The sequence below is a fragment of the Denticeps clupeoides genome, chromosome 18 (genome assembly GCF_900700375.1).
Source record: "Denticeps clupeoides chromosome 18, fDenClu1.1, whole genome shotgun sequence".
Taxonomy (NCBI): domain Eukaryota; kingdom Metazoa; phylum Chordata; class Actinopteri; order Clupeiformes; family Denticipitidae; genus Denticeps; species Denticeps clupeoides.
In genome coordinates, this window is record NC_041724.1 from 2,989,487 (window position 1) to 3,008,033 (window position 18,547).

Consider the following 18,547-nt stretch of genomic DNA (forward strand, 5'->3'; position numbering starts at 1 on the left):
TTAGACTGACTGGTTTCTTCTCACCAATAACATGTTACATCAGCAGGCTTCCGGAAAGTGGAAAAGTTAAAGCAATGAAACTAAGCTGCTTCATAAGAATAGAAAGTAATTGCCAGTGAGTGTTACAACAATAGTGAGAGAGGGAGACAGACAGAAAGGGAGGGAGGGAGCGTCTCATTGGGATCACCATACATGGAAAGGAAAAAAGGGCTCAGGATGGTTTGAGTCAGATTAAAAAACACTCACTCACACACATGCAACTACATTGGTGCGAAATCTGTGAAATCAAATAAGCGTGTTACTCAGAAAACAACATAAAACCCATGAAACCCTTTACTTGTTAATTTTCTGAGGATATAATGGACATGCACACAGCACAATAAAGCTTTATTTCAGGAAATGCTTCATTATCATGCTATGAATGCAAAATTCTTGATGTCTTTTCCAGCTATCTCAGACACTTTCTCACCCGCTCTAAATTGGTGGAGGGAAAGGGTCTCCACTGGTCGCTGTACATCTGGGTTTACTGACAGATTTCCTGCAGGGCATGCTGTTCATCACTAGTCAAGATGAGTCATGTGTTTTATTTTAGATTGTCATGCAAAGATTTTTTTTTAATCAAATAAGAGTTATAAGTCATAAGAAAGTATAATATTGATCCTGATAACTATTAACAATGCAAGCCATTAGCAACAGCCACTATGACTGAGATTACCAAATATTTGTTAATGTATCCAAAGGAAGACCTAAAGAATTCTATCCTTGGTAATAATTTTATTAGCAGGGTTGAGACAAAAAAAACAAACAAACATTTAATTATCTTTATTTCTGGCACATAAAAAAACAGTACAGTGTAGTTTAAAATCAAAAAGGTACCAGTGCAAGAGCTTTATTTCCACAGTACATGGAAATGTCCCTGATGCATTAATTTCCCTTTCAGGCAGTGTCAGCAATTCAACATAAAAAGGAGAAACGGCAGTGTTTGTTGCCCATTTTGAAAAAAAAATAAGTACAAATAAGTGAACCAATTATTTAAAGTTGTTCTCATTAAAGGTGTATGAAAATATACAATTGAACTAAAATGTCGATAAATTTATGAAACCGGTATATTAGAGGGTCCTCATAAACTCAAGACAGAAGAAAAGTTTTCAAATAAATAACAGGATAAAAATGACTGGAATTAATAAAATAAAAATGTAATTCTGAAAAAATTGCAATTCACATTTATTTAGCTAATTATTGAAAAAGTGTGAGAATGGCACATCATTTAGCCAAAAATAACATGACATTTGTAGCAAGATATTTATGCATTCGTATGACAATTTCTTCCTTAATATGGCATGTTTTGTTTGTATCAGCTATGCCATCTGATACCTGTGCAAAAGCTCTCTCTGTATTTGAATGAATTGTTTTGTGAAAGAAAATGCAAAATGCACTCTAAGGATGAAACTAAAAAACTAAAAGACTTTCCCAGTTCCATTATAAACAATTTTCACACATTTACAGCAGTGCAAATCTCTAAAATAAATAAGTCTATTACTGATTACATAATTATTCAAGTTTTACAAACAATGACACATTTTTAATATCACATTTTAAAGGTGGAGGGAGGCACAGAAAATCAGAAATATCACTCTCGCAATAGGCCACAATAAATAGTAACTTCATATAAATTGCATCATATGGTTTTAAATTTGTCAAAAAAATTAGAATGGTTTTGACTGTCAAAAATAGATTTAGTGTTACAAATGATAAAATGCGACGAAAAAAATATGTGTAAATTTAAAGGTTTTGGAGAATTTTTAAACAGAAAACAGTAACACTTACAGCCTAAATTATTATAATAATATGATTGAATTATGTGTAGATTTAATGGGGCAGGTTTTTATAAGGCATTAGTAAAGTACTAAAGGCACTGCTGTAGGCAGCGATGGCAAAAAGAATTCTTTGAGGACCTTCATCCTAGACGCATGCACAGAAACACAAACTAACCGTGCACGTGCTGTAAATGTAACTGAACATTTCAAATCTATTAGTGTCTGATTAATTTAAACTTGATTTTAACTATTGATAATACCTAATTATGAAAGGCTATGCAAATAGAGAGCTAAGATCATCCTTCTACCTGTATGTCAGTATTATTAGTCTGGATCCATGGTTTCTTCTTCGTGAAGTGGGAGGGGCACGGCTGCTGTCCCCAAAAGTCCACGCCTAAGGACATAAGGGCAAGCAGGTCCAGTGGGAATATCAGCAAAACCTGAGAAAAAGAACAAACAAGAAAAGGGTAAAAAAAAATAAATAATTAAAATAATAATACATAATAATACATATATACTGAAAATAAAGTGAAAGGTGTAAAGTGCCTATTGCCTGGTAGAACATTCCAGTAGTTAGTTTATAAATGTATAACAGTGTTCAAGAAAAGCAAAGCGACTCAACCTTTCATCACCACTTCGGGCAGCCCATATGGTTCATACTCAGTGTCATCGTACGCGACAGACATACGGCTCCGGTTACGCCTGATTCGTTCTGCCAGATGAACTGGGTTGGCAGGAATTGGGAATGATCCAGAGAAAAGCAGCTTGTCACTTTCAAACACTTTAACTGGAGAGAAGGACCGAGACTCAGCAGAGTCACCCAAATCAACATATTCTTTATCCCTTTCTTCTTCTGTCTGGGTGCCTGAGTGACAGAAAATCAGGTTTTGGTGACCAGACTCATAACTTTGAGGTGGCTCTTCTGTTTGGGTTCCAGAAGTCACCACATCTCGAATGATGACGCTGTCGCCAGCAGGACTTTTAAACTTGGAACGGTCATCAGTGTTGCTAGACCTGAAGCCTCCTGGCAGTGTTTTTGCACAAGACACTTTTTCATCCTGAGATCCGAGTTCATGTGAAGACTCGGTAAAACTTTGGCTCTGATGATCAATCACTGAAAAACAAACAGCTTTGGTGTTCAGTTGAGGTGAATTTTGTGCCATGTCCTGAATGTCCCCTGGACAGCTGTAATGTTCACAAGTCTTGTCTCCAGCCATGTCAATATTTGTGCCTCTGCGATTCAGAGGACTCTTCTCATTGTCCTTAGTGTTTAATTCTTTAGCTTCTTTGGTGGTGTTCTTGTCTTCACCTAAAGCACCCTGAGAAAGGAGATTTTTTTTTAAATATAAGTAAAAAATGAAAAGATTATCCAAAAGAGACATCAACATTGCATACTTCTTTAGACAACAAAGGATCATCAGAACGGATCGATGTGCAGGAAGCATCTCCTGATTGTGGGTGTTGAGTAGCATCAGGTTGGGTCAGTGTTTCATCTGTTGAGGGTCCATGTGTCTTCAGATCAGAACTCTGAAGGATCACAGACCTGTGAAAATAAAGAGGACCAAGAAAGGATTTAAAGACAATTACAGCCTCATCCTCCATTATTTATTTTCTGAATACATATTCCCATTGTTAAAGTATAATGGAGGAGCTGTGCCTTGGGTGCCTAGTTTCAAATGAAGGGAAGTTACAAGTTTTTGATCGTAAGTAGCCTTCAGCAGAACAACTCCATATTAAAGCTCATTAACTGAAACATTCAAGCAATAATAGGTGTCCAGGTCAATAACCTGCTACTGTCTGTGTGCAAGTGAAATACACTACATAAACGTAACGTTTCATATGTCTGACATCACTGTAAACTTTGCTTGCCTTATTTAGCTAATCTCAAGTGTCTGATACTTACACTCAAAAGCTCCTGTAAATACATGATGCATCACTACAATGACAAATTGCCTTCTATTTATCTTTAATAAGTGGACTTGCACCTTGTTTGCACGCTCCATTGCGTCAGTTTATTCGAGCGGCAGTCCAACATGATCTGGTCTTCCCTCATTAGCACTACAGAGCTCCCATCCCCAGAGAGCTGCTCTCCCAGTGACGCAGGGGTCTCCTGAGACGCCGTCCTCCAGAGGGCTATTTCCTCGGCCTGCCTCCGGTTCTCTTCGTTCAGATGCTGCAGTTCGCTCTGCAACAGCCGCAACTACAAAGTACACCATCGACACAAATACGGTGAATAAGACTGTGCCAGTACAGTACATTAAAATTGGATGGAAATGATTTGAAGTACCTGTTCCATTAAAGATATGTTCAGTCCAGAACCTTGTCCAGCTCTAACCTTGTCAAAGTTTTCTACTGATGACCCTGCGACTGTCAGACTCTGCCGGTCTTCTGTTTGAGGTGGAACACTACCATCTTTGGCAGTTGGGTCTTGAGTTTCCAGCCATTTCAGTCTCCATCTCAGGTCTTCATTCTCCCTTATAACCGACTGCATTTCTTTAAAAAGTTGGTCGTTCTGAATCTTCAACTCACAAAGATCTGCAGGTACGGTCTCATAGGCCCTTACATCTTCTGTTAGGTTGCATGAAGCATTGATCTTCAGTGCAGCCTGTTCTGCTTGGATAGTTCCATCCAATAAAAGATCTTCAGCATTTGCATTGGTGCTTATAGTCACTTCATCCTGCAGTAGGTTAGCACTGGTCAAATCTTCATGTAAAACAGATTTTTTTGACTGATACGATTCTTGTGAAGAAACTTCTGCATTGGCGGAGCCATCGTTCCCGCGCTTGTCCTCTTGAAGATTTTTTGCTTCGAGCTGAGCAATTTTTTCTCTGCAGAGATGAAGTTCTTCGCCTTGCCTCTGGAGGAGATGGTCTCTTTCGTTTAGCTCATGTAGGAGGCCCTCAATATGACAACTCTGGCTCTCAAAGGCCTGAGTAAGCTGCTGGGTCTGACTGGTCACTTGCTTCTGCAGAACGTCCAAGCGGTTTTGGAATGACTTGGCTTTACTTGCCTCTACATCCCTCTCATTTTGCAAAGTTTCACAGAGTTCCTTTAAATTTTCCAGTTCTTGCTGAACTCCAGATCCTGTTGAGTCCTTTAAGTAAGGTCCAGAGGGTTCTTTACACTCAGCAGTTTCAAAATCTGTGATTAGATCTCTCACTGTATGCTCCTGTGAGACTGTAGCATTGAGAATGTTCTCTGCTTGACAGAACCCAATGCGTTTTACAGGAACGAAGATTTCTTCACACAAGGTGGGGACATGAGCCTTTAGTTCTTCACAGTTTAAGGAAACATTTTCCTTCAGGCGTGACTGTAATTCCTCTAACTGCGCCTCAAGATCTGTGACCCTTGCCACCAGATTTTTCTTCTCTTCCTGTTCTTCCTCCATCCCCTTCTCTCGTTCTTGAGTCATCTCTACTTTAAGGGCTTCCAGGCTTTCAATGAGTTGATTCTTGTGCTCTTCCATCTCACGCTCCTTCCTCTCCATCTCCTCCATGTTCTCCTTCAGCCTGTTCAACTCCATCTTCTCCTCTTCCTTGTTCTGTCTATCCTTGTCCAGAGCATCCAATGACTCTTTCAGTCTTCCAGTCTCCAGCTTTTCCTCTTCAAGGAGTTTCTGTTGCTCCTGAGCTTTCTGGCATAGCTGCTCTGACTGGGAAGCATATTTTCGACTCAACTGTTTTAATTTCGTCCTGGCCTCTGCTTCAGAACGTCTCTGGGCTTCCAGGTCATCCAGGCGACGCTGAAGTTCCAGTTTCATGTCCCGGAGTTCGTCCACGAGCACTGAATTCTCACGTTCAAGGTCAGAAGAACAGGGTTTGACAGTGGTTGATGGATTTCTGTCCTCCTCTTCAATAACACACTCTTTGTTTTCTTGTTTCCCAACAACCTGCACCACATGAGAAACAGGATCTTCATCTGGTGGGGCACTTTTACTGTCTACCGAAATGCCAACCTCATCCACTCTCAACTTTGGGCCCCTTCCTTTGGTCTTCAGAGTTTCTTCAGAAGTAAAGAATGTTTGTTCAGTGATGTTTTCAGAGTCCATCCCCTCCCCTGGTTCCCTGTCTGAAGGGAATTTGGGCAAAACATTATCCTCTTTTAGTCTGTCTGTTTTAACAGGTCTCTTTTTCTGGACAGACTGTTGGTGAGAAATTTGGTGATTATGCTGTAGAGATCCGGTAAGCATGAACTCAAGCGGAGCTGAAGGTAGAGGAACAGGGCCACGCTCTGGAAAAGTGAAGGAAAGAGAGGAACAATCAGTTACACAAACATGGATATTATAAAAAAGTATGATGGCCACAAAAGTGCACATAATGCAAGGATCATAGCAGAATGAGGACCTTGCAGTTCTTTTAGGAGCTTCAGAGCCTCTGCCAACTCTTCTTCAAGTCGTTTAATCTCCTCCTGCCAACTTTTCTCCTTCCTCTTCAACTGCTCCACAGTCACTGCAAGCCCATCTCTCTCCCTGAGCGCCTCCTGCAGTCACATTAAAAATTCGCAACACTTCCAGCCATCCACTCAACTCTTGCACAATAGAAAAAAACGAATAGAAAAATTACACTACTTGTTTTTTTTTTGGGTTAATTTACATTTATCGTTTACTTTGGAGGTTTATCTTTGTCACATTATCAAGCTGATCTAGCATTCAGTCGAATAAAATTACAAAACGTTCTTATTCACTGTTCCACAGAACAAGCTAGGGCAGGGCACCAGTCTATGAAAGAATGAATAAACATAAAGGCCAATTCGGTACAGTCTATTTGCACTAGCAATCTTGAAGCCTTATCTTATATTTATTTATATTTAGTTTATATCTTATATTTATTTATATTTAGTTATATTTATTTTCTCATCTTGTGGTTTATATTGTTTTGGCTTACATCATTTCTAAGGTTATGCATAAGTATAAATTAAATCTGTGAACTAGTTAAAGGAAATGGAAGCACGGTACCATTAGCTTGCTCTGGGTCTGAGCATCTCGCTTCTGACTGTCTTGCAGTTGGGACTCAGTGTTCCTGAGTTTCTGGTTCAGGTTCTCCAGGTCCCTTTCTAAAGCCTGCTTCTGCAGTGACAGCTGTAGAGGAACAGACCGACAGGCTAAGACACCTAAAAAGTGAATGGTGAAAGAGTGGAGGTATCATAGAAGAACATAAAGCTAGAACAATGTTGCGCACAGCAAACCAGAAAATGATTCGAAAATCTTGTTGATTAGACATGCAGCATGTCAGATGATTCCTAGCGGCCACCATGGCATTTAATGGCATAATGACATACCTGAAGAGTTGTGAGAACCTTTTTTGTTTTCATGTTAAAACATAAAAAAAAATGTAACAATAAAAATGAAAATAGCCTTAACACAAAACATGCCCTGCAAACTGCACCAGCAAATTATATGTACAGACAAATTTTAGCTACTTCTAATTCTTTTTTAGTCCAAAATCATCTGAAAATAAAATACGTTTTCAAACACCATTATAGTATTATTAATCCAATCAAAGCAAGGGAAAGTGAGTATTCCCAGTGGAGAAAAAAACATGGAATCTGCTTATCTAAATGACATTCCTCAGATACTTTATGCACTGTGAACCAAGGTCAGACTGGAGAGCTCTTCAGGTTTTTTTCCCCCAATGTAGGCTATTCTCTATAGCATACATTGAAAAAACCTGAAGAGCTCTCTTGGAGCTACAACTTGAGTTTAATGTATAAATCATATAACAGAAGTTTTATGATTTATGATAGAAAAAGGGTCACGGAAAGTAATAACTCAACAGCCATTTCTGCTGAAACATTTGATACGTTTATGTTATATGCATTTGTCTAACATGTTAATGCGCACACAGCATGCCTACATGTGCTTCCCAAGTGGCACAAACAGGAGTCAGACAAACAAGAAATTAATTTGGATGTACTGTACACATGATTACAAAACACATTTCCTACCTATAGCTGAATTTCTGTTGATCTGAGTACATGTTTATACGTGCAATGGAAAGAGAAAACAGTGAAACAGTTGAGGAAGCACAAGTAATTTGACAAATAGCACTAACCTTCACAGCTTAAATCGCCACTGTGTGAAACCAAGGATAAGGAGGAGAAAAGAGACAGACATGAGAAAAGCGCGAGACAGCAATGGTCTCAGAGAAGGAGGAGGGATGTTAGTTTGATAGCCTACTAGAACACACTTGGGGAATAAAAGCAGGAAAAGGAACCAGAAAAGAGGACAGATAAAAGAGAAATTAAAAAAAAAAATTAAATATATGCATACCTTGTCAAATTGTGACTGCAGTGTGTTGTACTGTGTTCTGGCCTGCTGGATCTCCTGGTTAAGTTTAAAACTCTCCTGCTGGTGAAGCCGGTCCACAGCCTGACGTTCTTTCTGTAGCTCCTGCACCTCCTACACATGATCCGTATCCGTTAGCATACCATTACCATACAATAACAGCTATGTACTGGCACGCTACTATAACCATTTAAATTATGCATTTTCAGGCATTGCCTCAAATGCTGAAGTGACAACGTTATATGTAGAGGTTAATGCTGTCCGATTAATTAGTATGTATACCCAATATAGAAATGTTCGAAAATACACATTTATTGTACATATGTACATAAATTATGTACATATTTATTGTCATGGAGAAGAATCAATTAGTTGTTCGACATCCAGGCTACTTACTCTTTGGTGCTCTCTCTCCATTTCCCTCCGCCGCTGCTCTGCTGTACAGCGGCTGGATTCGGCATTCTGTCTCTGGCATTTCAGCTCCTCTTGTAGCTGCTTCACTCGCTGGTCTGACAGTTGTAACTTAACATAAACAGTCATAATTCAACTTAAAGCACCATTAATATTAGATACTTGCGTTGTTTAAATGTCCTGTTTTATGTTATCTAATAAAATCAAATCACGAGCCTTACCCGGTCTCTCTCTTGGCTCAGGCTGGTGTTGGCTCTGCCCAGCTCATCTCTGGTGCGGTTCAGAGATTGATCTCTGGAGGCAAGCTCCCTTTGAACGTCACTCAGACGACCCTCAACGTCCCGAAAGCGATCAGATTCAGCTTGCACGTCCTTTTCCAGGGTCTGTACCCTTGTCTGAAGTGTCCGATTAGCTGATTTTAGGGCTGAAAGCATAATAATATGAAACATGAACACACATTTGTTTTGTGTGTGTGTGAGATGTAAAACAGATTTATATAATTTCAGAAGGGATTCAGAGATTTCTAAATTTATTGATATTCATCACAGGTATGTAGCAGCATGGTGGTGCAGTGGATGGAGTATTTGGCTCACCAATAGGAATAGGAGGAATAATTTTTTTTTTGCATTAGCTACATTTTATAAAAGTTACTTAAATTATCATAATGCAGTGATCTGATGACTGTGAACTCCAGCAGGGTCATTTCCTGGTTCTGAGTGAGCAATGTTGTGTTCTGCTGACACTGGGGACGGAATGTCACATGACTGAGCCAACTGGGACACAATGGCACATATTCATGCTTTCCAAACATCACTGAATAAACAGAAGTGAGTATCAGTCGAAGCCGAGCTGATGGGGATTCTAAACACGTTGGCCAGCCCGAACATAATCGCATGGCAGCTGTCCTGAACTCAGAAAGTGACCACTGATCAAGGGATTTAAAATCTCAAACACGTACTGTACCCAAACAGCTGAACTACAAACACACGGGGTGGAGCTGCAGGTCACACGTGTCCCTTTGGCACTGATGGTGTACTGTACAATGAAAGAAAATCAAACTTAGAGAACACTGGGTGTTTTTTGGGTGGTTTGTTGTGACTACAGGATGTTGTCACTAACTCTTGGCCAACAACCACCCCACTACAAGTTAATGACACCCATGGGAGACTCTTAAAACAAAAAAATAAAAAATACATTAAAAGAAAAGTAGAGCGTTGGGCTTTTTGGTGATGAAACATCTTTCATGTTACATCCTGCCAGTGAGTGTAATCAGCCTTGGGGCTGACGCGACAGTTAGTTCTTTGAGTTCTTTGCTAATTCAAGAGCATAAATCAGTACTTCTCTGGCACAAGGCATTCAAACTTGAACCACCAAAACCAAGATTAGAACCTGTTTAGTGCGCCAGCATCAGCAAAGAATATTTATTGAGAAGGTCTTACCGTTATTATCGTTATTACCGTTATATATTATCTATTGCTGCACTATTCCATTTTTGCAAAGCAGTATTTGCGCTATTTTTACTTTACACCTTCATTATTCATTTCACTAGTTTAGCGCTGTCTGTCTTGTTGTTGTTTAGGTTTTGTTTGCCTCACATGACACTCTTGCACTGCCTGCGTCGCATGTTTGCAATTTATGTAACGTTGTTTAAAATGTTGTGTGTAGTAAAGCTCAACTTGAACTTGATTTCAAATTTGGCAAAATCCATAACACAGTTATACTTGTGCGCTGACGTCATGTAGTTTTATTGTTGGCCTTTTATATTTATTGATGGCAGTTGGGACAATGAAGAATTCATTGTTCATCTCTGACCCAGCTGTTGCTAAGCAATGTCATTTGGCAGCAGCTGGTCAAATGACCTTCTTACCGTAAACAGTGCAATAATTTATTGCATGATATTTAAAGAGGTACATGAGAGTGACTATTACCAGCTCAGAACTACCAGTTGTATAATTTGTAAAAAAGACAATATGACACACTGATTATAAAAAGCTTGTTAGTTGACCTCAGAAAGCCTCAGATATTTAAATGTAAAATCAAAAAATAAGAAAAATAGCCTATGGCCTTAACTATTAGTCAAGTGTGGAACGGTGATGGGAATAACAGCGTTACTGGGGAGGGGGATTTTTTTTTTTACTGTACTTTTTACATTACTGTAATTACGCTGATTTCATCAGACCAGGTTCTTTTTCTAAAGTTGAGTTAAACTTCATGGTAAGCTCACTGAAGGCAGAGTTGGGCGGGAGAGACATGGCGATGGTGATCAAAAGTAGCATTTTTACAGTGTAGATACAGTAAACATGACTTTTGTAGGTAAAGGTAATTTTACATGTTAAATGTACATTATTCCCTGGAAATAAACTTTATTGGTAACGAGCAATTCAACTCTGATGAAACTCATCTCATCGTCTCATGCTTCATCAAATCTAGTGGACAACAACGTGGAAGTTGACAGCAGCACAAACCGGCTACGCTAACGAAGGAGGAGGCGGAGCCACGAGGTCCAAATTTTAGGTTACTTTCCCTGGTAAGTGACAAAAATCCGCGCCTTATAAAATTATATAATTTTATAATGCTGTAACTCAGTTACTTTTTGAAAGAAGTAACATGGAAGCACGTTGTAAAGTCGTTCTGGATAAGGGTGTCTGCCAAATGCCTTAAATGTAATGTTAAATGAGAAGGGAGGAGGAAACTGAACTGTGTGATTGGCCAGTAATCCTCACCATCTCGCTCTTTCTTTAAACCTTCTTCTGTTCCAAAACCCTCGGTAGGCTGGTCCCTTGAGACAACATTGCTGACGCAGGGCTGTGATGCTTCCCGCCTTCTGAGGTCCAGTTTGTCATTCCGTTCCCAAGGAAACACAGAGGATGGGGTGAAAGCATCTGCTTGGTGAGCTGACTGGTGGGGAGGTGAGGTTTGGCGGGAGTGCTGGGGTCCCGTGGGTTTGGGGCTGAAGTTGTCAAATTGCAGCTGTTGCTGTGAGGAAGAAAGGGAAAATGTGATTTTTTTTTTTAAAGTGGGGGAAAAAAGGTGCTGTCAACAGACAGAATAAAACTGAAAAAGAGAACACAGTGTCCAAAATTGTCCTGATAATATTTGTGTACAGCTGGCAGCCAAACTCACTCTGACAGGCAGCATTCTGCTCTCTCGCCCCCCTCGAGTCATTTTTTTGTCATCAGTGCTGCAATCTGTAGGGTCACAAAGGGTACACGAGGCCACAGTGATTGTTGCCTGGTCACTTATGGACAGACAAACGAACAACACAATATTTGCATAAAGAAAGTGTGTGTATGTGTGTGTGCACACCACTGTTTTCCCAGGGTGAAGCCATGTTCCAGCAGGGAGTGGAAAACAACATTGAGTCTCCAGAGACGTTGCCTGACTGGAGTTTTTCCAATTCCTGCTCTAGCCTGCAGAACAGAAGGAGACACGGGGAACATGTGACACACAGAACGTGACCACCAATACCAAAATAAAAAAATTCACAGTAAAGCCACAAAGTGTGTACTGGGTAGTAACACACTCCCCTACGAACCAGAAGACCACAAAGTAACAGGTTCAAACCCCACTACCATTGTGTCCCTGAGCAAGACACTTAACCTTGAGTGTCACCATGGGGACTGTCCCTGTAACTACTGATTGTAAGGCGCTCTGGACAAGGGTGTCAAAATGTACTCATTGGTCTTGAATTGTGTATTTCCTCACCGTTTGACCTGTTGCATTAGTGTGTTCATTTGAGTCCGTGCCGACTCCACCTGTCCCTCCAGGCTGCACACCTGTGCCTGCTTCACCTGCAGCTCCTGGGCGAGTCGCTCTCGTGCCCGAGATTCCGACTGTGCCACATCCTGCACCGCCGCCATTTCCCGCTGCACTGCCACCAGCTTCGCCCGCAGCTCCTCATTCTACATGAAAAATGAAGTGAAGTGATTGTCATTGTGATACACAGCACAGGACACAGTGCACACAACAAAATGTGTCCTCTGCTTTTGACCCATCACCCTTAGTGAGAAGTGGGCAGCCATGACAGGCGCCCGGGGAGCAGTGTGTGGGGACGGTGCTTTGCTCAGTGGCACCTTGGTGGATCGGGATTCGAACCAGCAACCTTCTGATTACGGAGCCTCTTCCTTAACCACCACTGTCATTGTCATTGTGATACACAGCACAGCACATGCTGCACACTGTGAAACGTGTCCTCTGTATTTAACCCTGTATCACCCTTACTGAGCAGTGAGCAAACATGAAAGGTGCCCAGGGAGCAGTGTGTGAGGAAGGTACCTTGGCGGTTCCAGATTTGAGCAACCTTTTGATCACAAGTCTGTTTCCTTACCGGCTAGGTAACCACTGCCCCTTACAAGCCACTGAGCTTGTACCTTAACTCTCTGTTTGTTCAGTGCAGCGTCTGCGTTGTCCAGCTGCAGCTGCCTCTGCTGTCTCTCCCTTCCCAGACGTTCCTGTTGTCGCTGTAGCTCCTGGACCTTCTGCAGGACCGGACCGCTCAGGCCCGACGTCCAGTCCTCTGCAGCCCAGCTCATGACTGAAGGCCGCAACTCCGCGGAACCTTACGGAACCATACCGGGCAGAGCTAACCCTGCCTGAACAGAAAAAAAAAGCTCAGTTAAGGCAGCTGCAATGTAGCAGACATGTAGATTATGAGCACTTTAATTCATGCATACTCATTGGTGACCTAGCAGACATGACCGTCACAAGCACTACCCATGCACCATGGTACTGAATAAAACAGATACATATAGTTTTTGACAGACATTCTCAGATCTTCTCTGGATTACGACTAATCTTCTCTGGATTTACGATTAGTCGTAAATATGCAAAAATGCAAAAAAAAAAAAGTCCAATTAATTAGTCCAATTTTTTTTATGAATTGTTGACACTTTTAACATAGTATTAAAAGTAACCTACTAAAATATTTTAGAATCCTAAAGCATGTTCTCGATCATTAGTATTACCATGTGACAGACCACACAGAGGACCTCATTTGCGTTTCCAAAGGGTATCTCTTCCATCACATTAACAACTCAATACTGAAAAAACATAACCAGGCAAAAACAAAATCCACTGAAAACACATACCAGAAAAACCACTTATGCAATGCACAAAGAACCAAGCCCAACTAACTTATATTAGTTCAATTTCCCCCATATTCTTTCCTGTCCCTTGTAACATAATCTATTATCTAGTAATACTCTTCTTTCCACTGCATTCACTGGCACGTTTTTCCCTTCAAAAGATATTTCCCACGCAAAAAAAAAAAAAAAAAGCCTGGTCACCTCACAGCCATCAACAGCCCCAGGGTTTCAATGGGCGACATAAACACTCTACAAATAACTAGAAAGGGGACGCGCTCTAAAATAATAATACACTAAGAATAACACGCACGTATACGCATTATGCAAATTAGATGGGCTTCTCCCTTATTTATTGCTACGCATTTACCTCCACCGCCGATTTAGCTTATAAACGGAGTGGAAGTGTACAAGCGTGAGTGAGTGGTGTTTGAGCTCTGTAAACACGGCGACGTCGGAGGTTTTATGGGACGATGGGGGACAGGAGTCCAGCTGCCGCCGATTTAGCCGACGAGCTAACAAACGCGCTCCCTGACGAGTTTTCGCCACGGAACACACGCAAATACACACCGCTGGCCGAAATATGACCGCGCTGCTCCGGTTCCTCCTCTCCCTCCTCCTTCTTCTTCTTCTTTCTGCCACACTGCGTGTACTGGCCCCTGTACTGCGGGCGAAGTTCGTAACAAACCTCGCGTCGGCGAAGCGCGCTGACAGAAGCGCGGCTGGGGCGGTGACGTCACTGGGCCGGGAACGCGGACTCGGGAGCGTTCTGGCGCGCCTGGCGGCGACGAGCCGGTACTGCGGCGGCGAAGGCGCGGATTTTCGTCACTTCACCCGTGTGAAATGTAAAATCTAAAACAATAATAGTCTAAAGCTTTTCAAGGCGTCCAGATTTCCAGGAGACATGAATCAAGGAAAAAATATAAAAACTAAAATAACTTGCGAAGGACACATTTATAGAATCTGTGAACTGTGATCTGTGAAGGAAGGAAGAGCAAGACCTGCATCCAGAGCTTCGTTTCCTTAACATCATCAAATAACAATTAAGGATGCCTCTCTTCAAGGGGTATCTACTGGACTATGTTCACCTAACCTCAACATTACAAAAAAAATGTAAGGTAAGGTTCTTTCAATGTAAATAGGTCTTGTGATGGTGTGTAACTGCTGAAGACGTTGTGGATTTACATCTAGTTATACATGTATGACGATCAGATATGGACTATAAAGCACCGATGTACGTCACTCTGCTAAATACCATAAATGTAAATCTAAGCAACATTTCCGTGTTGTGTTTGTCTTTGTGTTTGTGGTCTTCTACTACCACCAGGGGCCAGTGGTGGCCTAGCGGTTTGAATCCCGAGCCGCCAAGGTGCCACTGAGCAAAAGCACCGTCCCCACACACTGCTCCCCAGTGATGGTTAAAAGCAGAGACAATCACTTCACTTTCACTTTCACTACTAGATGTGAGTGGTTGGAAGAGGTGGTGTGAGAGGGATTAGCTATGATCTTGCCTGCTTGCTTTCTGACTGCTGCCCCCAGCATTCAGGTCCTGGCTATGGCTGCGTAAAGTGGAGGTTTCAAACCACATAGTTATGGAACTGCTTCAGGTTCCTGGGTATGTTGAAATGAGGAAATAATCAGAAGTCCTGATCTAACTAGAATCCATTGAAGATGCAGCCGAACGACGCTGTTAGTCAAGCACTAACAGACTCTTTAATAGGCTCATGAAGCATTGAGGTTTTCAGCTCAGCACAATGTTTAAGGGTGTTAGTTGCCTAGTGGGTAACACACTCGCCTATGAACCAGAAGACCCAGGTTCAAATCCCACTTGTGTCCCTGAGCAAGACACTTAACCCTGAGTGTCTCCCGGGGCGGACTGTCCCTGTAACTATTGATCATAAGTCGCTCTGGATAAGGGCGTCTGCAAAATGCTGTAAATGTAAATGTTTTCTGGTTTGCAGATGGATTTTCTGATGTCCAACAAACCTGGTCTTCACCAAATTTTTATCCCCCCAAAAATGAAACAGGCACCATTTTAAGAATGAAGGAGATGCAGCTTCAGCTCTCTGGAAATTATTGTATACTGTCTCAGCCATGTCCAGTTTCACCTTTTTTTAGTTTTGCAGTGTTGTAAATCGAAAAATATGACCTCCTCTGTCATGACAAGACAGACACTTACGAGCGTAATCAGATTAGCATCACTGTCGCCTCTTCACGCGCCATTCAATACCTGGAAGTGTTCCGAGTGAAGGTAATCCCTGATTACCGAGCTTCTGTTCTGCTGAGTATGATGGAAATGGGAACCATCTGGCTGCCGGGGGTTTGGATTCCTCTTCATGGGAATGTAAGGGAGGGCGTGGCTTATTATGTAACACGGACAACATTATGGCAGGCTGGGTGTGATTACATTTGTTTTTGAAAGACATATTCAAAGTAGTGTTTATGACATCCCATCACTTTGTTCACAGTTCCATAGTGTGGATTTGGAAACTGTCAACCGGAAAGAGTAGGGTTGGTTACCACTGCAGTCCAGTTGTCAATGACAAAATAAAACTTTTTTGAGCTCAAACCAGGCAGATGCTTTTTTGCTACAATAGGCGCATAAATTGCAGCAGGACAAAAAGCTTGAATGAAAATGTAATCAAATTAATGTGTTCCGGGGAATATATTTCACATACACTGTGGTGAATCTTCAAAACCTTTGTATTCTACTACTCTTGCATACTGGTGAAAAAAACAGAAAAAGCACATTAATATGTAAGGGCAGATGTGCGTAGCAGTCTGAGACAAGAATGTTTATGTGTAGTTGTGTCTGAATGCTGTTTTTTTTTGTGCTATTCTCAACAAAACAGTGACAGTAAAGTGGTGGTGGTTGGCAGCAAGTCCACTGCCAGCAGAATCTGGCCACAGCCGAGGGAGCACGGGACAGAGAAGGTGGAGCTGCAGGGTCAGGGTAAAGCAGCCAATGAATGAATGCCACAATTTGACATAATATCTATATCTCAAAATCGGCTTAAACGGGTACAAACAGGCTGCTGTTACAACCATCACGTTTTTAAACAGCTAGTGTTATGTGACATCACCCCCCCACTAAGCAGGGAAGTCTGAATAAGACCCGTCAGTCCATAATAGCGGATTACAAATTCGCATACAAATTCAAACACACAGCCAACCTGAGGCCAGCCAGGTGCTCAGGTCGAGGGTGTCCACACTAACTACCTTCTGCAGGACGTTTCATATTTGGACATATCTCCTGTTCCGTTTATAATACCATAACCCTACTCTGGAATAAAACAAGACTGCTCTGAGCTGTTAAGGTAAGATGAATTAAATAACAACAACAGCAGCAATATTTTAGTCTAAACTACAGTCTAAATCTGTAGTTTAGGTTTTCACATGTCAGTCTGCAGACCTCATTCCCGGTGAAAAGCTTTTAAATGACATAAGGCTGGTGAAAGTGCTGTTTTGCATTGTTTTGAATAATTCACAAGAAATAAGATTTATGCAATGCAATGATAAATTATTGCATGGTTCTTCCATTTTGGCCTGCGCTCTGTATATTGCTTAGGAGTATATGGAATAGAGTTAATACTGACTTGCGACGTATTACGTTTTGTAAAGAAAGCTTAAGTATATCTTGCCATTGGGATCATTTATTGAATTATTGATTACTAAAGTAAGAGCTAAGATCACGTGTTATGTCTGTTAGATGTTCCCTTGGTCGGCTGTGTTCTCGCTGGAACCAAAGGTCCCAGGCCAGCGCACCTCTGAGGAACTGGTCACTAACACCCTGATGCTAGAACTGGGCGCCATGGTGAAGCGCACCGAGCGAATTCGCCTGGAGCGGGCCACAGAGGTCAGGAGGCGCAGGGGCTCAGCCGACTACAGCTGGCTGGCTGGTCCTCCGGCGAAAATGAGCTACGAGCTCACGCCGGGTGACGTCCTGGAGCTCCAGGACCTCTGCGCAAAGATCCCGCCGGCCATGTGTGGCCCGGCCATCGTCCGGTAATTCAGATGTGCTGCCTAAAATTGTGATGAAGAGTCCCTAGCCACCACTTGTTAACTATTATACAAAAACAAGAACTCCAATGACGTGGTGTCCATCAAACTTTATCAAAATGTGTTTACACAGATCATAGTTCAACATAAAAAAAGAATAGGTATTCGAATGAATTTGCCAAATCCCCATGATTGTTGCCAGGTTCCGAAAAATGGTGACGGAGTTCGAACCGGAAGTTCACGAGGTGCCGCGCCTTTTTCGCACGGTCCTCCGCAACTGCCTGGACGAGCTGGAGGGGGAGGACGAGATTCGAAGCCGCGCCAATCGCTGGGACAAGCAGCGCAGCCAGAGCCTGTCGTTCGTCACCTTCCGCTCCAGGTTCCGCTCCGCCAAGGCCGGGGGGAGGGGCCTGGGCGGATCCCGCAGCAACCTGCCGGAGGAGGCGTGGCTTGACGAGGAGGAGGATGAGCCGGAGAAAGTGGCGGAGATGAGGGGTTCGAAGAGGGGGCGGAGCAGAAGTATGCCCGAAATCACGCCCATCGAGCAGAGAGTCCAGAGCTGATTGGGCGACTGAGACAGCCAATAGGAAGTTGGGACCGGACTGCCGGGCAAAAGAAAAGCGGGAACTCGTGGAAAAGTTGTGTGTGTCTACGCTGCTCTTCCGCAAATGTACAGCATGTGTGTGCAAACGTGGTTGTAAATGTATGAGAAATATACACAGAATGCGACCGTGTGCAGACACGGAATTAAATAGTAATAAAAATGTTTTTTTTTTCTGTAATGCAACTTTCCACCAGTTCTTCAAGAGGTAACGGGGATGTCCAATAGAAGGGCGGAGCCTGAACGGAGCCTCCTGTTTTTTGGAGGGTAGGGTGGTTGAAAGGTCAGGAAGTAATGGTGCACTTTAAACCGGAGCTTTAAACTTCATAAAAACAATTACAACAAACACACAATT

General features: G+C 42.2%; 2 protein-coding genes across 2 annotated transcripts; one reads left to right on the forward strand and one right to left on the reverse strand.

The window, feature by feature from the left end:
- Window positions 1–807: 807 nt before the first annotated feature.
- LOC114768045 (centromere protein F) lies at window positions 808–14,321 on the reverse strand. The gene is made up of 16 exons (XM_028960116.1): window positions 14,163–14,321; window positions 12,882–13,103; window positions 12,217–12,413; window positions 11,818–11,921; window positions 11,635–11,699; window positions 11,235–11,487; window positions 8,733–8,935; window positions 8,497–8,622; window positions 8,086–8,214; window positions 6,772–6,894; window positions 6,161–6,296; window positions 4,105–6,047; window positions 3,803–4,017; window positions 3,213–3,360; window positions 2,440–3,136; window positions 808–2,257 (listed from the first exon to the last, which is right to left on the reverse strand). Exons 2-16 carry the CDS (start codon window positions 13,041–13,043, stop codon window positions 2,142–2,144), a joined length of 4,617 nt encoding a protein of 1,538 aa, XP_028815949.1. The 5' UTR covers window positions 13,044–13,103; window positions 14,163–14,321; the 3' UTR covers window positions 808–2,141.
- A 267-nt stretch (window positions 14,322–14,588) lies between these two features.
- LOC114768047 (protein RD3-like) lies at window positions 14,589–18,373 on the forward strand. The gene is made up of 4 exons (XM_028960118.1): window positions 14,589–14,710; window positions 16,445–16,909; window positions 17,302–17,597; window positions 17,794–18,373. Exons 3-4 carry the CDS (start codon window positions 17,302–17,304, stop codon window positions 18,152–18,154), a joined length of 657 nt encoding a protein of 218 aa, XP_028815951.1. The 5' UTR covers window positions 14,589–14,710; window positions 16,445–16,909; the 3' UTR covers window positions 18,155–18,373.
- The last annotated feature ends 174 nt before the right edge of the window (window positions 18,374–18,547 follow it).

Coding starts and splice junctions, on each gene's coding strand:
- LOC114768045 (XM_028960116.1), bottom strand. CDS start 13,043: ATGAGCTGGGCTGCAGAGGACTGGACGTCGGGCCTGAGCGGTCCGGTC. Junction 11,700..11,817: donor TTCACCCTGGGAAAACAGTG/GTGTGCACACAC, acceptor GTGACCCTACAG/ATTGCAGCACTGATGACAAA. Junction 8,936..11,234: donor TTTAAAGAAAGAGCGAGATG/GTGAGGATTACT, acceptor TTATGCTTTCAG/CCCTAAAATCAGCTAATCGG.
- LOC114768047 (XM_028960118.1), top strand. CDS start 17,302: ATGTTCCCTTGGTCGGCTGTGTTCTCGCTGGAACCAAAGGTCCCAGGC. Junction 17,598..17,793: donor TGTGGCCCGGCCATCGTCCG/GTAATTCAGATG, acceptor GATTGTTGCCAG/GTTCCGAAAAATGGTGACGG.